General features: G+C 56.9%; 1 protein-coding gene across 3 annotated transcripts in view; it reads right to left on the bottom strand.

Annotated features, from left to right (window-relative positions):
* The window catches only part of NTN1 (netrin 1), a 168,980-nt gene that overhangs the window by 43,580 nt on the left and 106,155 nt on the right, over nucleotides 1-19,245 (bottom strand). For all 3 annotated transcript variants that reach the window (XM_032839932.1, XM_032839933.1, XM_032839931.1), the window contains exons 3-4: nucleotides 14,412-14,600; nucleotides 1,140-1,289 (exon numbers count right to left, since the gene is read on the bottom strand). In XM_032839932.1, the coding sequence (XP_032695823.1) occupies nucleotides 1,140-1,289; nucleotides 14,412-14,600 (339 nt within the window). The remainder of the gene's footprint in view (nucleotides 1-1,139; nucleotides 1,290-14,411; nucleotides 14,601-19,245) is intronic.

Below are 19,245 nucleotides of genomic sequence, written 5' to 3'. Positions count from 1 at the left end.
TCTGACGCATAGAGGCGGTCGGGAAAACCGTGTCAAGGGGCTTGTGCCGGAGGGATGCGGAGCTCGATTTCCCAAGGGGCTGGGATTTGGGTTATCCGCCGCGACTGGACCCCTGTGACGGCCGTGGGCCAGCGGACTCTCCTAGGAAGAGCCAGCTGGGGAATGTGGCCAGCTCTGCGGGCCACAGGCCTCTGTTGTAGCCACTCAGCTTCGCTAGGGCTCCACGCAGCCACAGATAGCGCATACGCAGCGGGCATGCCTGCGTCCCTGTGTAAGTTTACAGACACGCCACTTCTCATCGCACGCATCCCACGTGTCATAAAATATTCGCCTTCTGACTTTGGTTTCCATCGTTAAAGAATTATTAAAAGAAAACACTGAGCCCCACGAAAACAGGTGGTGGGTCAAATCCTTGGGCTGGCCAACCCCTGTTCTAGAGATGCCAACCTCAACCCTCGGGTCTGCCTACTTCGCTGGGATCCGCTCCCTTTTCTGCTCGCCCTTCCGGGTTAGGTCAGCCTTGCACAAGGAGTGAGGAGGGCCAAGGCCAGGGGCCGGCTCCCAGCCAGGCTTGCCTTCCAACCGAGACTAAGTGTCCGCTCATAACACCTGGGAGAGTCCTACCGGTTATAAAACATGAAGTCTGTTCCGAGCCAGGGCCCCTGAGTGGCCCTTGCCATCTTGCCCATCCTCTGCTCTCGTTCCAGCAACTAGGGAGCTAGCAGCTGGTCCAAGGGGCCCCCAGGACTATAAGGGGAGTCACCGTCCATCATAAGAGCCGTGGGGGCCCAGGCATGGGAGCCTGTAGCATCAGCCCCTTCTGCTCCCAATCTGCCAGGGCCTGGGGATCCTGGAATTCCCGCCACAGCGGCCATGGCGAGCCCTGGCTCAAGGCCACCCCAGGTCCAGGGCTTGCTTCCCCCTGGAAGCGGGTGATTCAGTCTTTATCAGGACGGAGAAGAGCAGGCCGCCTCGCTGAGCTCCCAGCTTGGGGAGTCTCGCACGGGGTCCCCCGTGGAAAAGCGTTCAAGCAGCTGCATGTCAGCAGGGTTCAGGGAAGGTGATCTACCCCCCGCCCCCCGCCCACAAACACGGAGCCCAGCCAGAGCCCGGAGCCCGGAGGAGGAGGGGGCACGTACTTATGCAGGGGGCGATGGGAGAGCGGCTCTGCTGGTAGCCCTTGGCACAGCGGTTGCATGTGATGCCGGTCACGCCGTCCTTGCAGGGACACTGGCCCGTCGTCTGATTGCAGGTCTTGCCGGCCGCGCCCACGGGGTGGCAATCGCAGGCTGTGGAGGACACACGACAGGAAGGTCAGAGGGCAGTGCGGGGTGGCCGGCCCTCCCCCGCGGCACTGCATGGACCCCCACACTGGGAAGGCAGGCCTGGCCAAGCGCGCACACGCGCGCACACACACACATCCCAGAACATATTCAGATCTCCGGCCACCTGCTCCCCTGGAAATGGGGAACAGAAGTCAAAATGGACCATCGTGAAAGGCTGCATTGGCAGGCGGGAAATGGAGCAGGGGAGCCCCTCCAAAGCCCTGAGGGGAAGAGAGGAAAGCAGACACTGAAGGATGTTTCCAGGAAGGCACAGCCCACAGGCTCATCACCAGCAGAAGAGTTTGAATCCCTACAGGGTAAGTCTGCGTCTCCTCACTCCTCTGCACCCAGGCCTCCTTCCCAGGCTCCCAGGTGTGAGCCGCATACAGATTGGGGGTGTGCCAGGCCCGAGGGGGTGGGCAGGGAGGTGGGACTCGCCAGGCTACCGCACCTGCCCTGATCTGCAGCCAGGAGGCCCGAGGTGCCAGCCATAAACCCCAGGACCAGGCCACGGCCACCACCTAGTTCAAGACCCCGATTAGATGTGCAGAGTGGCGAGAGGAAGGGCCCTCCTGGGACTTTGCAGAAAGGGGGCAGCCGCGCTGGGAGGTGGAGGTCAGGGGCTGCTTGTCACAGCGCGGGCCCTATACCCCTTGTCCTGCTCTGGAACAGGCTGGAAGGCTGGGGTGAGCCCCTTCTAGGAGGAGGAAGAGAGAGTGTCTCTGCACAAGCACGCAGCAAGAAGGCCGCGCCCCTGCCCCAGGAAGCCGGAACTGTGAGAAGTAAAATGCTCATTGTTGAAACCACTCCATCTGTGGGGTTTTGTTCCAGGAGCCCAAGCAACCAAGGCGCCCACCAAGCCCGGGCGGCTCGGGCAAGAGGAGCTGTGCCCACACGGACAGGGCGACCGCGTTCCCGGCCCACTCCCGCTTCCCGGAATCCAGAGGTGCGCTCAGGGGGCGGGGGGCGAGGCAGACATGCAGCCTCTCCCTCTGCTGCCCACCCCCTTCCCCAGGGAAGCCTGGGTGTGGGGTGCGGAGGCGGGAGGGTGTTGGGGGAGAGCCGTCTGCAGGAAGCTGCTAAGTGTTTCTGCTCCAAATGGGGGAAAACCCTCCAACACAAAGAAGTGCCAGCACAGCGTCCAGCCAGCACTGCTCGGTGAGCGCAAGACTGCCGGTGAGAACTTGCCTCCCTCTGCCCCCGAAGCTGGCCCGGGGTTCCCGAGTGCCGAAGAGGAGAAGTCGGAAGCGGGAGGCAGAAAGGAGAGGAACGTGAGGTTTTGTCAAACTTGAGTCTGGACCGAGGCTGAGGATGCTGCTGGGAGGAGGGCATGTCCGGAGGGCATGACCTTCCCCTGTGCCCCGAAACCCCGCTCCTGCGGTGGGAAGGGGGATCGGGCCCTGGGCAGCGTCTCTAAGGCGGCCACGTGAAAGCAAAGGGCCACAGCATGGGACCTCGCTGTCCCAAGCCCAGTGGGGGCCACAGGGCGCCGGGCGGATGTGCACTCCTGAGGCCCATGCCAGATGACCTCCCGTGGCCTGCTTTGCAAGCCTGCTGGTAACGCTCTGATTCGTGCCAAGACCTCCTCCCCTCCGCGCTGACGGAATACAGCTGTGTGCCAGTAACTTCTGGATCCTTGCACTTGGCTGCGAGGAGGTCACTGAAGGATGCTCGGGCTCCGAGGGGTGAAAGCCAAGTCTCCCAGCGGCACAGGTCACCTTTCCCGAAGCAGGAGCCATGCAGAGCAGAATCTCAGGGGGCTGCTGAGGGTGGCATGGTCCTGGCCTGTGGCCCCTTGTAGCTGGTGACCTGTGAGTTGCCAGGGCTGGCGAGACGTGGGGCGGGGTTGGGGGGACAGGCGCCAGCTGACATCGGCTGGGGACGAGGGCCATCCTCAGCAATGGCAGGAAGATGACACATCCTCTGGGCCCGTCCTTTGATTAAAGAAGGGGGTGCTTTGCTGCTGGGTTTCCCATCTTTCTCCCCAGATTTCGCAGAGACTGTGAGCCCCCGTCCCCTTCGGCTGGTCTGACAGAGGCGGCAAGCCAGGATGGTTGGGCTTCCATGAAAACTCACCGTTCCGGGAAGAGAAGCTATCGGGGTGCTAAAGGGGGGACGGGGGGCCTCAGAAGTCTACTCAGGTCACCTCCGGGCACAACGCCATCGCCCGGATACCTGGGAACATGTGAGGGCATCCACATGCTCTCACACATCGTCGCCTCGGGTCCCCGCCCTCCTATGGGGTCTGCCAGACCATGGAGGTCAAGACCGCGGGCTGCCCCGGAGAGCCCCAGAGGAGGGGAGGCGGTAAGGACCTGCTCTCTCAGGGCATCACGGAGACCCTCACCCTCTCCAGACAGCCCCCTCTGCACTTCTTGGTCCAGAAGGATACATCCCCACTTGCCAGGCTTGCCGGGCTTTCTGTTTCCCCAGCACCAAATGTAATCCCAGCAGACTCGCGATGCGCTCATTCTCCATTCCAAGCAACAGAGCCACAAAAGCAATGACCTTCCTCCCAAAACCCACACACAGGGAAAGCCCAAGTGATGTCCTCTGTGCGAAGAAGGGTGAGCTTCAAGGTTTGGGGACAAGAGACAGGTGACCATGCCCCACCGTGGGTTCCTCTGCAGCCTGGGGTGAGACAAGCAGCTGGCCAAGGGAGTCTGAGCCCACCAGTTACAAAGGAGGCCCCAGGCCCCTGCTCTTAGGGAGAGAAAGCCAAAGGGATTCCGCTGTATTTGCTCAGCCTGGAAACACACCCAGACACACACAGATTCTTCCCAACTTACGTTCACATGGACATGCCTAGACCCACACAGATACAAACACAGACTCCTATTCCCTTTCTGCACAAGCTGACCTGGGACCCCAGTGGGCAGGGCAGTGGAGGGGCGGGGCCCAGCAGGGGGGTGGGGGGATGTGGATGAGGAGGGAGTGCAGGTCTTCCCCACCCCCATCCCCCCCATCCCCCCAGGGCACAGGGTCTGGTGAGAGGCCAAGGAGAGAGCCTCCCTAATCCTTCTGAGAACGGGGTCTGGGGCAGAGTGCCTCCTGCCATGGGAAGGCCAGCTGGTGACTCCTATTTCCCTGGAAGCGAGCCACTCTTCTGGAGGAGGTCAATCCCTTCTGCGGCAGGTCACCCCGTGTGCATAGGGCAGGCAGCACCTGGTCATGGGAACCGATCTACCCGAGGGTTTTTCCATAAAGAGGAAGGTGAGAGCGGACGGAAGCCCGGGGCCCTGAGAAGACGGCCGGGTTAGGTTTCTCACGCATGCAGGGGGCTGGAGTGCCTCCCAGTGTGGAGGGAAGCCCGGGCCATCTCTGCTCTAGGCCATCAGTCAGGGACAGCCAGCTCAGGGCACACAGATGGTTTCTGGGAGAGGCGTCAGCACACCCAGGTCCGGGCCCGTCCTGCCAGGACCGCTGTGTGACTCTGGGTTAGTGCCTCATTCTCTCTGGACCACAGGTGGCTCTGCCACCTTAACAGTCCAATGCTTGGTGTCTATGGTTTCAAGGCCTCTGACAGCACCCCCATCCCCTCCTCGCCCCACACTGCTGGAGGTCACTGCAGTCCTGGCCCAAGGGACACGCTGCCTGGTGCACCAGGCCTTCTGTCCACACCCAGAGCCCTGGCAAAGCTGACTGGAAAGGCAGACAGTCCTGATCCCAGGTTTCTTGTCCCTGAGCACTGCCTCTCCCAGCTTCTCCCGACGACCCCTGTCCTGGGTCCCGAAAGGCTCACGGCCTCCATTAGGAGAGGATGCATGTCTGAGGCGGGCCTTATCCACTGCAGCCCACACAGATTTCCTGTACCCTATCAGGAGATCTGGCTGCTTTTCCTGCACACCTGGCTCCAGGGCGCCCCGCCCCAGGGGTCAGGCAGGACCCTCCAGGGGACATCCCTGCAGAGGAGACGGGAGCTGGCTTGGCACCCAGAACCCCTGGGAGCTGCGCCAGGATGGAGGGAGGTACTTAGAACAATCACAACACTGACCCCGACTTCAGAGGTCATCACAGCTCACACATGTACACATCTTGTGCTAAGCCTGGACCCAGCATCTTCTTCCCTAGGCCGACCGCTGGCGTTGTGAAAAGGAAGACGATCAGCCTGGGGGTCCTGATCACGCTGTTAGTGAACGTGGCTGCTCCCTGGAGCTGACCGGGCCGACTGAGGGGTGTTGGGTGAGGGGGGAATGTTCTTCTCTGCTCTGGTGAGACTGGTCTATGTGCCTGGCTGCCATCCACAATGAAGGTAAAGGCAGTCAGGACCCTCGGTGTGGGCCAGGCTGAGCTCCAGCTGCTGTGGGAGGTCAGGTAGGGAGGAGGGAAGAGGGGAGGAGGAAGGAGGAGGGAAGAGGGGAGGGTAGGATAAAGGAAGGAGGAGGAGGAGGAGTAGGAGTAGGAAAGAGGAGGAAGGGAAAGAAGGGGAGGAGGGAGGAAGAGTGAGAAGAGAGCAGGATGAGGGGGAGAGGTGAGGACGGGGGAGGAGGAGGAGATAGAGGGAGGAAGGGAGGGCTGGAGCATGCTCAGTGAAGGTGAGGGTAATGCACAGAGACAGAAGGGTCAGTGTCCTCAAAGAAAACCAGGCTCAGATCCGAAGGGTTCCCATGTCTTTCGTATGTGTGTTGGGCCTCTTAGGGGAAGCCCTGGGAGACGCCCTCGCCTAGAGGTGGTGTTGGGGGAGGACAAAGAGGACACATGTTGGGCACTAAGCAGTGTCCAAGAACATGCTTTTTCTCCACTTCCCCAAATGGGGTGAGGAGGACTGGCCACCAGGAAGAGAAACATGGAAGCTGACCAAGGCTGCTGGGGTGCTCCAGAATGGAGGGGACCTGAGGCAAGGTGGCAGACCGGTGGGGTTGGGCTCGGGGACCCAGGCAGGAGGAGGAGCGAAGGGGGATTGATCTGAGTGGGACTGGTCGCCAAGTGAGCTCAGAGCTGTGAGTAACATGAGATGTCAAGCAAGAGGGCCAAAGACAGACTGTCAGAGAGCCCCGTGGAAAACTTCTCACCATCACCATTATCATTTCACTCGCATGGAGCAACAGCACTTTTATGGCTATACCGTCTTACGGGTTTTATCGCATGTGTAGATTCCTGGAACCACCACGCCAATCAGGATATAGAATATTCCAACTCTCTCAGGAAGTCCCTCATGTTCGTCTGCGGCCAGCACCCACACCCCAGTTCCTGGGGACCACAGATCTGTTCTGTCCCTCTAGCTTCCGCTTCTCAGAACATCGTATTCTGGGACTGTCCAGTATGTATGATGTATGGATGCACCATATGGAATCTCTGGGCCTGGCTTCCTTTACTCAGCCAAAGGCATCTGAGATGTGCCCCAGCTGCTGCATCAATCAACTGCTCATTCATTTTCATGGCCCAGTAGTGCTCCACGGTACACAGACTGCAAACTTTTACAGGATATCTATGTTTAATTTTATAAGAAACTGCAAAACTGTCTTCCAAAGTGGCTTTGCCGTTTTGAATTCCCACCAGCTGTGTATGAGAGTTCCAGTCATTACATATCCTCGCTGATGCCTGGAATTGGCAGTACTATGTATTTTTGACATTCTAATAGGTGTACAATTGTATCTCGCGGTTTTAATCTATATTTCTCCGATGACTAATAACGGTTTATGTATTAAATTGCCAACTGTGCTTCTTTGGTAAGTACCTGTTCAAGTATGTTGCCCATTTCTAACTGAGTGGTCTGTTTTCTTACTGATGAATTTTGAGAGTTCTTCACGTATTGTGAATCATGGCCTTTGTCCAGTTGTGATGTGGGAACGATTTCTCCCATCCATGTCACCTCTTATAGAAGGAACATCTTAAAAAGTAAGCCAGATCCATCACTCTAGTCTCTCCTTTCCTGACTGTACCCCCCCACCATGGCTTTCAATGCTGTTGGAATTGGGTCCTCCTCCCGTCCACGCTCCCAGGAACTGCCCCCCAACCACCTCAGCTCCCTTTCCTGCTTCCGGACGCTGGTACTGCACACTCCTCAGCTTCCTCTTGCTTTTCATATCACAGGTCTCACCTCAAATGTTCTGTCCTGAGAGAGGTTGTCCCTGGCCACCTGGCAGAGGGGCTCCGCCCCCCACCATGTCACGCTCTCCTACCACCCTGTGTATTTCTTCCACATGACTCACCACAATCTATACAATCTTCTACTTACTTTTTGTCCTTTCTTCACCATCGACCTCCCTCCAGAAAGTGAGCTCCAAGGGATCATGTTTGCCTTGCTCAGCAATGGAACCACCCCTCTGCTGATTGCAGCAGGTGCTCAATAATTGTGCAGTCAGTGCACAAACTCGGGCAAAATTCCTTCCCTGGAGGGAAGAAGTGGGGCAGCACAAAAGGTAATCCCCTCATATCCTAGATCGTCAGCAACCTCCATGCGCAACACTCCCCACTCCTAAATTCTGCACACTCACGAGGGAGTGAGGATAATTTATGCCCGCAAATTATGCACAAACTGCCCCTCAGCACTCTGTGTCCACCTCCTCTGTGGCTATGCTTTCCTTTCTCCCAGCAGTTGCTAACAAGGCACAAAAGAATGAATGTTTCAAGTTGTACTACCTTGCTTCTCCCCTGCCCCACTTGGATCAAGGTGCAGACAGCAGGAAGTGGAAGGGGAGGGGAGCCCCGTAATCCCAAGCTGGGTTATTTGACCCTCCATGATCTAGTTAACCATAGCCTTCCTGCACCTGATCAGCTGTAGCTGAGGCAGAAGGCATGGGTCCTACAGATGGTTCCCAGAGAGAGACGGAGATGGGGAGAGACAACGTGCCTGTGCGTGTGTGTGTGTGTGTGCATATGTGTGTGTGTGTGTATGTGTGTCCACGCACACAGGCTTCGGGCAGGTGATGGGGGCTGGACGGCAGCTCAGTGAGGAGGCACCAGAGCACCTGGGTCCCCATGTAGCAGGGCAGTGGGGACCAGCATGGAGCTTGCATCCTGCTCCCGACCCCATGCCGGCCAGGAACCCCCAGGAGGCTGCCAGGCCCTTCTCAGTAGCACTTTTACATGTACATTTACATGCATACAGCCCATCCCACCTCTCCCCTCAGCGTTTCCACAAGCAGCTGCTGGGCACTCATTGCTGCTGTGCGCCCCATGTGTCATTTTTGCTCCCAAAGCACGTCCATCCCTGACGGTGAGTGTGCAACAGCATTAGAGCAGACACCGGGGCAGAGCCCTTCCAGTGGGCAGGGCCGGTTCCCCCATGCACCACGGCTCACTGAAGGCACTAAGGCAATCAGACAGCCTCTGCTCTGTGTGCAAGCTGGCCACCGCAGGTGGCTCTGGTTAGTGGATCTTCTCCTGCTTGGACAAAGGATCCTAACTACTACCAGGCACGGGGTGTGTGCACCATGTGCCTGGGACGTCTTCTGCACCATCTCATGTACTGGACACCCCTGAGTAAAATGCGCTCTGTTAACTGAGGCAGCTCATAGATCCAAGGGCTTTTCTGATCAAGAGTAGGGCCCCATGGGCCCCCAGCGAATGTCCGAGCAGAAACAGGAGGAGAGTGGGTGACCCGTGGCGGGGTGGCAGGGGCATCTGGCTGGGGTGCCAGGGAAATGGGACACAGAGCTGAGCTGAAAGACCCCGTTGTAGGAGCAGGGCACTCGCGCAAGTCACGGGAGCAGGGACGCCCCTAGAGCAACATCACCTGCACTCCATTTCCCGGTTCTGCCAGCTCTTCCAAGCTCCAGGGTCACAAATTCCACCAACGCAGGACGCTGTCCCGCTGTTATCGGGGACCCGTAAAATTCTGAAGATTTGAAAAGAGCACGCAGGCTGTGGAATGTGGAAGCTGGCCGGGACTCAGAGGCCATAAATCTGAACACGATTTCACAGATGAGGATACTGAGGTCTAGGGAGGTCATGTGATTTGCCGGATGCTCCACAGGCTTTGAACCTGGAGCCAAATCCGGAGGTCGGGGATTCTGACCCCCACAGTCCCCGGGAACAGGGGAAGGATGCGCCACCAGAGACCACAGTTGGAGTCGGCTCTTGCATGGGGGAATTTCCTCTCCTTCTGATTTTCCCTTGCCCCTGAGTGCTGGGCCGTCTCAGCCCCCTAACAGAGCCCACTCCTCAGGTCATGGGCTCTGTCCTCTAATCTGGGAGCTGCTGTGGCCACTGAGCTCCTTCCTCCCTAAGAGGACCACGCTTTTCCCTGTGCTCCCAACAGGGTTACAGACCAGAAATAAATGTCACACAGGACCCATAGAACAAAGGGCATTCCTGAGGTTTTTAGGTTTTTGTGGGCTGCCTGGACATCACCTGAGAGTCAGGAAGGAGTCCCAGCTTCCTAGCTGTGATGTCATTAACCCCTCAAATGAGACAGAGACAAACCATGAAACAAAACTGACGGTTGCTGGAGGGGAGGGGAGTGGGGAGATGGGGTAGCAGGGTGATGGGCATTAAGGAGGGCACATGATGGGATGAGCACCAGGTTTTTTTTTTAAGGTTTTATTTATCTATTTGACAGAGAGAAAGAGAGTGAGCACAAGCAGGGGGAGCGCCAAGTAGAGAAAGAAGAAGAAGCAGGCTCCCCGTGGAGCAGGGAGCTAGATGAGGGGCTCCATCCCAGGACCCTGGGATCATGATCTGAGCCGAAGGCAGATGCTTAACCGACTGAGCCCCCCCATAAAACACTGGGGTTTACACGCAACTGACATATTACTAAACTCTGCATCTGAAACTAATGATATACTATATGTTGACTAATTGAATTTAAATTTTAAAAAACGTTAGAATTAAAAGGGACTTTGAAAATAAAAAAATATAATAAACCCTCAAATGATCCAATCTGGTTTGCACACATCATGCGCGTGCAAGTGCGCACGTGCACACACACACACACACACACACACATCCCATCTAGCTGCGATAACCATCCAATCCCATGCCTCCCTCCGGACACTAAATCATCAGGATACACCAGCTAAGCTCCCAGCCTTGCCTCGCAAAATTTAATTTTTTAAAAAATGTTAAACAATCCCGTCCCACTCAATTTTCATCAAGAGAGCCTTAAAAAAACATTTAAATTCATTGATAATAAATCCCGCCCCTCCCCCGTGAGCATCACCCGCACAGCTCCCGGGTCTCACTCCTTATTCCCCAGTGCTCAGGTCTCATCTGGACTCATTCATTAAGACGGGATCTCTGGGGGGGGTGTCAGATTTTCAAATCTCCGGGCAATTCCAAAGCGCAGCCAAGGGCGACAACAAGTTAGACTATACCAAGGATGCCCTTTAGTGAAGGTCGAGAATCAAGGCTGAGAAAGACTTAGGGAGACCCACACAGTGGTCGGGGGGCTGAGGGGGCGGGCCCAGGTGTCCAGTTCCTCCCCGAGCTCTGGCAGAGCTGCCATTAAAAACGGGGGGTGGCTGGGAGTCTCAGGTGTGCACTGGCCAAGACGGCGAGGACTGGTGCATGCCTGGGCCCCGCGACCACCCAAGGACCCGGATACTTTCATGGCGATCTGCATTTCAGCCACACTGACTGTGGCCTTGAAGGGTGGAGGCAGGCAAGACAGAGCAACCTGTGAGGGAAACTAGCCCAGAGAAATGGGACGCAGGCCCTTTGTGCGGGGGCGTTTGCGAGATGCAATGGTTCGTTTCTTAACTCTCATTGCGATTCGGTTCACGGGAGACTCCCGGAATGTCTTTATCCATCACAGATGGTTTGGGAAGATGATAAATTAATATCGTTCAAATAGAGACACGGCTGGAACGGTCCAACGGCAGTGTCTTCTTTGCCGGCTCTAAAGAGAAAAGAGCCCCTGAGTCCATAAAGAAGACAAATGGTAAACAAAACCGCCTATCTTTTGACAGATTCCAGGATGAGTATCCTTCACAAACCATTCTGCAGAGAAAAGGGAGAGATTCATCTCCTCTGACTTTGTATGGGACAACAGACCTCGCCATAATGAGGCCTTCCCAGTGGTGTGAAATTACGCTGAATAGCGGCGGACTGCAGCCGCCTGTGTCCCCGGGCATGTTTATTATGGCCCTTTGTATGCACCAGCCTGGCCAGCCCGGGTTTGGTTCTAAACCAGAGGAGGGGAGAAAGAACCCAACGAATCTGTTGCTATGAAACTTCCCCAATGGGGGGACCGCCCAGTAACGTTTGGAATCTGATGCCCTTGCTCCAAGCTGCTCTTGTCTGGGTCCACCCCTGCTCTAAAGTGAGCAAGGTCGGGAGCCCAGCCAATCGCCAGCAGGGCCTGGGTGGCCTCAGCCCCCTGCCTGGGGCTCCTCCCGGGCCCTGGGAAGTCAAGGGTAAAGAGGGCCCCAGTGGCCATTCCCAAGCAGCCTCAGGTCAACGGCCTCTGCCAGTTGTCCCAGTTCCCCAGTGAAATGTCCCCGCGACAGAGCAAGCAAGTACACAACCGGAGGCTACAGTGGGGCTCCCCGAGGTCAGCCCCAGGAGGCCGGGGCCGCATGCCACCGCTGCGTGTAGCTCATCATCCCAGGGCCAAATGCTTCCAGCAAAGGAGCCGTTTCCTCAAACCAACCCACCCTGGGAAGACAAGACACTGGACAGGACAGACAAATGGACAGACGGATGGACTCCATGAGGGTAGGGTGGGGACAGCGACTGCCGTCTGAAGACCTCAAGGGTACACAGCCCTCTCTGCTGGGGTCTGACCTCCCGCAGCTGGTCTCCCCCCGACGACGCCCCCAGATGTAGGGTCTCCATTGGGTGGGGAGTGTCCCATGGGGAACAGGAGATTCAGAGCTCCCACTGGTCCTGAGGGGCTGACACCAGACAAAAGAGAGCAAAGGGGAAAGATCTAGAACTTTCCACACCAAAGAACCGGCAGGACCTTTCAGGTCACATTCTTCCTGTTCACTAATCAGAGAATAGATCGTTTGGGTAGTGTCTTTCCTTGCCCATCAGATGGCAGGATCCTCGAAGCACTGCCTTTCCCCCGCCAGGCAGGAGGTACCGTGGAGTCCCGCCCCCGTCTGCCACATTTCCCTGGCAAGACACGCAGGCATCCTTCCGCATAGAATCTGCCCTCATATTTCTCTCTTCCCTCAGCCTCTTCACTCAAGGTCCCACTACGGCTGAGGGCAGCTGCTGTCCAAGGCTCCGAGGGACCACAGAGCCACCGAGGCCAGCCACAGCGTTTGAAATAAGAAGACAGGACCACACCCTCGTCTGCCTGCACCTGTCCCGCCTGGGAACCAGCAGAGTGGCAGAGCCCCAGAGGACAACCTGCAGGTTCCTAGGACCTGGTGGCCTCCTGACATCTCAGCCTGAGCCAGGAGAGGCCGCAGGTGGCTCTCCCGCCTCCCTGCATGCAACAGAGGAGAGGGACGGGAGGTGAATGGTAAGATGACCGAGGCCCGCTCCCTCCTGCCTCTCCAGGGGACAGGTCTTTCCTGCTCTGAGGGCACATGACCGCTGCCCTTCCGCGCACAGCTGAGACCCCCCCAACCACGGGCATAGGGCTGCCTACCTGAGTGGCCCCTGCTGATTAAAATTCCCCTGCCAAATCCCCAAGAAATCTATGTGCGACCGTTGTTTACAAGTCCTTTGATTTCTTCTGTAAAGGGAAGACGACAGGCAAAGAAGGGCCTGGACACCTTCCAAGTCTGGTCTCTGAAAACCCAAAGCCCATTCTCTCTCCCCGGTCATGCTCCTGCTCGTGCCTTCTGGCCACCGGAGGCATTTCTGGGCCCCTTGCTTCCAGCCACCTTCTCGGTGGGTCCCTGCTCCAAGTCGCCCCAGGGGAGTCGCACCTTGATTCGCTGGTTTGGGATGTGGAAATAGCCGGGCCACCTTTAGGGGTAAACTTCTCTTGACAACCACCAGAGGCAGCCTTAGGTCCACAGATCTGGGAGGACAGCTCGCTTGTGTCCTGGGAGCCACCCACGATTCATCCCTGCTCCTGTGGAACCGAAGGGGCTCCTCCTGGAGGAGACAGGCTGGGAACCTGTTTCGTTTTGGCCGAAAGAATTCTCCACCAGTGGGGCCGGCTTCGTGGGCCTCGGTTGGTGGAGGCTCTGCTTGCTGCCATTTTAAAAACCTCTTAGGAATTCCTCTAAAAGAAGCCCCATGTTGTCATTCTGCACTGGGCCGAGCCATGGAGCCGGTGGTCCGCACGCGTGTCTGACATCTGGCAGATTTCCGGATAAGACGGGTTTCTGGAAAGCAGCTGCTCCTCTGAGCCTGACCCTGATGTGGCTTGGGTCTTGCTCATGTCAGGGTCTACACGGGTCTGTCTCAGGACCCCGATCATGCCAGATGGTGGCCCCAAGAGCCCTCGGAGAGAAATCTCTTCTTGGGAACCTAGGCTCACGGCAAAGCCCTGGCTCTAGGGCCTCAAATTTTAGACGGGGGCAGCCCCGGTTCCGGGAATTCTGAAAAACAAATGTGGCCTGGGGGGACCCCCAAGACTCCCCCCACCCCCAACAATAGCACTGAGTTCCTGGCATTTCACAGCTCCGAGTTATCTGACCATTGCTTCATTTTTGTTGGGGGATGGGGGGGGTAGAGAAAACACAACAGCAGAAAGGGAGAACATTCGGTCTCCGGTCTCCCTTTAATTTTTTTTGTCCTCAGAAGGAAAGCTGTTTGCAGGTGGATTAAATGTTCCCCTGCCCCCGAAGCTGCCGACCTCGCCGCGACTGTGACCGTGCGTGTCTGTGTGAGGGCTGGGAGGCCCGGGGAGGGGCTGGGGCACACACACATCCAAAGAAATACATCTGCGTGGTTGGGGTAAAAGAGGGCCCTTTGTGCGGCCGGTAAGCCCGGTGAACATGACCCCCGCCCCCTGGTATGCAGCACACCTGCGCCGGGAGGAGCAGCCGGGCGGGGGCGGGGGCCCTGCACCCTCGCGGGGCTCACACCTTCTCCTTTCTTCTCCTTGGGGCCATGTCTCCACCGCCCCTTTGTTCCGGCTTACACCCCCAAATACCAGGGAGGCCGTGCGTGCACGCGTGCGTACATGCGAGCGAGCGAGTGACGCGGTCCCGGTCGAGGCCGGTGTGCATGGGGACAAGGGAGGACAGAGGAGAGGACAGGAGGACCAGTTCCCAAGGCCCCGCCCCTGCCTACCTTTGCAGGCCTTGCGGTGGGTGATGGGCTTGCCCATGTCGCGGTAGTAGCCCTCCTTGCAGTAGTGGCAGTGGCGGCCGGCCGTGTTGTGACGGCAGTTCAGGCAGACGCCCCCGCTCTTGCGTCCCGACAGCTTGTAGAGCTCCATGTTGAAGCGGCAGCGCCGGGCGTGCAGGTTACAGTTACAGGCTGTGGGAGGCAGGAGAGGCATCAGGGCAGGGGCGAGGGAGGGACTGTCCCCAGCCTCCCCCCCGCCCCAGCTCTGCTGCTGGACCACAGGAGGGACTGTCCCCAGCCTCCCGTCCCCAGCCTCCCCCCGCTCTGCTGCTGGACCGCAGGAGGGACTGTCCCCAGGTTCTCCCCCAGCTCCGCTGCTGGACCGCAGGAGGGACTGTCCCCGGCCTCCCCTGGCTCCACTGCTGGACCACAGGAGGGACTGTCCCTGGCCTCCCCCAGCTCTGCTGCTGGACCGCAATCCTTCCCTGGGAGCTTCTCCTTGGCTCCCCTGCTTGCATCCAGAAGCACCTACCAGCCACCCAGCCACACCTGAACCACAGACAAGCCCCCTGATTCCCTCTCATGTGGAGACTGTTCATTTCCATCCATCAGGCTGCCGGCCCCCCACCCCATCACACACACACACACACACACACACACAAACACACACACACACCCCTTAAAATTGGGAGCTGGGGCGGCCATCCTCCTCGTGCCCCAATCCTGCTTGCGAGGGGCCGATGGTGTCTGTCCTCCCCATTCATAGACGGAGGCCCTCACCCAGCTGCTGAGAACAGCCTGTGTTTGGGGACGTGGCCTTTCCAGAGCTGATTACATCAAAACGAGGCTCCGAGGGTGGGCTGTCCTCCAATCTGACAGGACACCTTATGAGAAGAGGCAGTTTGCACACACAGGGGCGCACACACAGAGGAGAGGGGGTCTGCTAGCCAAGCAGAGAGGCCCCGGGAGGAACCAACTCTGCCGACATCTTGACCTCGGACTTCCAGCCTCCAGAACCACGAGAAACACACGTGTACCGGCTAAGCCTCCAGCCTGAGGTTTCCGGAGATGGCAGTGTGAGCAGACTCCTGCGTTATTTCCAGGGCGTTCTGCTCTGTGGGAGCACACTGCCCCCTCCCTCCTGAGCTCAGGCCACCAGACTGTCCCCGCCGCCTGCACTGGGGTTTCCTTCCCGCCTTCCCCTCGGGCACCCTCTCATCTGGTTTCCCTCCTGCCGGCCCTGCTTCCCTTCCCACAGCCACCAGAGCGGGAATTCTGGGCTCCAGTCTGAGGATGTCCGTCACCAGCTGAAAGTCTTTCCGTGGCCCTCCCGTTTTTCCTCTGGGTAAAATCTCAATCAGCTGTCACACCCTCGGGGCTCCGAATAAGCTGGTCCTGCTTCTCCCCAACGCCTCTCTTCAGCTCTGCCCACCCTACCCCCACCCCGCTCTGAGGCTTGAGTGGTCCCCTACTTTTTTCAGTTTCTAGAGCACACCATGGGTGAGGACCCCTCGCCTGCCCCCCTCTGTGGCTTGGAGGACTCTCTTCTCCCCAGAACCCTCCTCATCTGCTCGCACCCTTATTATCCTCCATGCCTTGGTGTCAACGTCTGTCCTGGACCCACCTTCCTTCCACCCCCCACCCCCACCTGGGGCATCCCACACGGCTCCCTCAGACCACCCCGTGTTGCCCGTGACCTGCTCCTGTGGGCTCCGACCTCTAGGCTAACTCAGCTTCCCTCTGGTCTACTCCTGCTCCCTCCTCAGCACGCTTTGCCTGCTTTTGTGCTCAGTTTGTTTCGAATCGTGTTTTATGGAATGTCTAAAGAAATACTCAGTGCCAGACATTTGATAAACAAAAGCAGAAAAGGAGGGTTACGCACTCAGATTTGCAGCAACCACGGTGAACACAGGGGTCGTCCCTTGCAGACTTTAACTGACGTTTGCTCAGCTGTGGAGCTGTCAAACTTTGCTACGGACCTGGTTCACACTCGTGCATCTCCCTCCATGGCCTATTTTCCCGGAATAATGAACAGCTTTTAATGCCAGATATTGTTCTGCATGACTGAGAGAGGCCATCTCGTCTCCCCTGTGTACGTGTGCATGTAATGGGCTCTTTGGAATCCCCAGCGGGTGCATTTAAAACGGGGCCTCCCTGGGGGTTGAGCAGTTGGGTTGTTCCGGGTTTGTGACTGTAACACACAACACCAATGGTGACCGGCTTTGGACCTGTGCATCTGTGCTCTGCTCTGACGGCCGCTGCCCCGGGAGTTTCTCAAGACGGCATGCCTAGGGTAGTTGCTGGATCCGCATGGTTTTAACTCAGGATCCAAACTGCCGAATCGCCCTGGAGAAAGGCGAGCCTAGCTTCCAGTCCCTCCCAGCAGGCTCTGAGAGCTACTGTCTCACCACGCCCTTGGAAGGAAACAGCATTACCCCTTCGCTATCAGAATTCTTTGTTTTTCATCTCTGCTGATTTGTCTGGAAAACACACACACACACGATTTTAATTTGTGTGTCTTTCATTACCAGTGAGGTTGGACATTTCTCCGTGTGTTTGTTTTTCTTTGTATTTCTCTCACTCTCTCTCTCTTTTTTTTTTTTCCCCTGCACATTGCCTGTTCATGCCATTTGCCCACTTTTCAAATAAGGTGTTTTTTTTTTCTTACAACATCTAATGCTCTTATAAATGATGGACTAAAAACTATGTGCCTTTTCTACCATACAAGCTGCATAAATCTGTACCAGCTTCTTATTCATGTATTACTTTTGTGATAAAAAAATATACATTCGCCTCTTTAACTTTTCTCTCTGACATTACAAGTTTCTTCAGATGTTCTTGCGAGAGGTAGGAGGACACGGCTTAATAGGGAGGCATTGTGGGAGAGGGGTCACAAGAGAGGTTCCGTTCACACCTGAGTCTGGAAGCAACTGGAAGGCAAATTAGACCACGGAAGGACTCCTGAGAGCCTCACCAAGGGTCCCTCAGCACCTCCAGCCCCTGGATCAGCCTCGCCTCTGCCCCAGCACAAGGGACCATCATGCATACATACGCACGTCCACTGTCCCTCTGGACTCACTCAGCCACTCGGATGCTCAGGGCTGCTCAGGAGGAAGTGACCTATCAGGACGACCAAGGCAGTAAATGGGGGCCCAGGACTAGAGCCCAGGTCTTCTGGCTCCTGGCCCACTACCCCAGAGGAAAGGACCCACATTACTGGAAGGAACAGCAGGGACTACAGCGCAGAATCTGGACCTTTCCTACAGGCACGGAAGTCATGGGGCCTCGGACACCTGCCTAGGTGCAAGCATCTGGAAAGATCACTCAAGTCTGGCTTCCTCAAGGCTCTCTTGTACTGGGAAGAGCCTCACTAGCAGCATCTTCTGGTCCTTCACAGAGACAGATGCTCACCGTGTCCTCCTCCATAAAGACAGTGCCAGCTGTCCCTCACCACCCCCCCCCCCAAAGAAGCTGCCTGAAACTCTGAGCCCCTCCAGGGAGTTCAGCACCTCCCTTCCCTACCCCAAGGGGGACCCCTGGGTGATTGCTTTCTTCCATATGCACCTTACACCAACAGAAGTTTCTTCCCAAACAACCGGTCACACAAAAGAAAGCTCAGAGGCCAAACATCAAAAGGCGAGACTCCCCTCCCTCCCACCTCCTCTTGGAGCTGTCAGGGGACATCAAGTGGCAATTGCCCACGCTCAGGCTTCTGCGAAGTATTTTACGGCTTGTTTTCTTTTCTCTGTGTTTTATTTTCTCTGCACAAATGGAAAAATGCATCAGGCGAAGCATCCCCATCTGGGTCCATCGGCTCCACAGCAAGATGTCACCCCACTCCCAGCTGGGCCCCAGCTCCTTCCTCAAAAGGACACCTTAATCCCTCATGCCTTCCTGTTTATCTCCTGCTTCTCTTGGAGGCAAAAATATTGGGTATTAGTTTCATTATCAGATTTCAAGGAGGGAAGGAAAGGGTAGCTTTGTGAGAGCAGAGAGGTCAGCCTGGGGGTAAAAGGGGCAGGGGACAGCACAACTTCTGAGGAACCTCCATGAGCCAGGGCCAGGAGCCCTGCAGGCACTGCGTCCTGTCCAGAGGTCCCCCAGGCACCCAGAGAGAGCGGGTCTGGACCCCAACCTCCATGCCCTCGTTCAGTTGTCAAGTGGAGATCCCCACGGACACATTACGTGTGGCTACATTTCAGACCTAGGAGCATAACACAGGGCAAGGAGGTAGGAACAGGAGACCGTCCCCCCATCTCCCCATTCCAAAATCTGATGGGAAAAGGGGCCCAACAAATGGTTCCATCAAGAGGTCCTCTAAGTCCTGTTTTAACATATTCCTGTGACTACCATTCCTTAAGTTTTTCCAAACCTGTCCCACTAACCTGGGTTGTCTGAACCCTCAGCACCACACCACCCAAGCCAGTTCAACTCAACACACACCTGAGCACCCCAGCTACATGTCAGGCCCCATGCCACAGGCCACAAGGGACACAGGCATGGATGACGCACCCTCAAACTGTCCAGGGGCTCCCTGTCTGACAGAAGGAGGGGGCAGACAAGGGCTCTTGGCAGCTAGCTTTCAGATAAAGTAGGATAAATGTTCTCCCATGCTGTGCTGGTTCCTTGAGGACAGGGCGGTGTTTGCCCTTACCTCCTCCAGCCCAGAGCAGATCTCATGGTACAAATAAGAAAGAGCAAAAGTAGGCAAGTCAGAAAGTAGATGATGGATGGCTGAGTGGGAGGATGGATGGATGGATGGATGGACAGACAGATGGACGGACAGATGAGTGGGTGTGTGAGTGGGTGGCTGAATGGATGGATGGATGAGTGGGTG

This window comes from Lontra canadensis, unplaced genomic scaffold, assembly GCF_010015895.1.
Source record: "Lontra canadensis isolate GAN:19392208 unplaced genomic scaffold, GSC_riverotter_1.0 scaffold110, whole genome shotgun sequence".
NCBI lineage: Eukaryota > Metazoa > Chordata > Mammalia > Carnivora > Mustelidae > Lontra > Lontra canadensis.
This window is presented reverse-complemented; position numbering and strand designations above follow the sequence as displayed.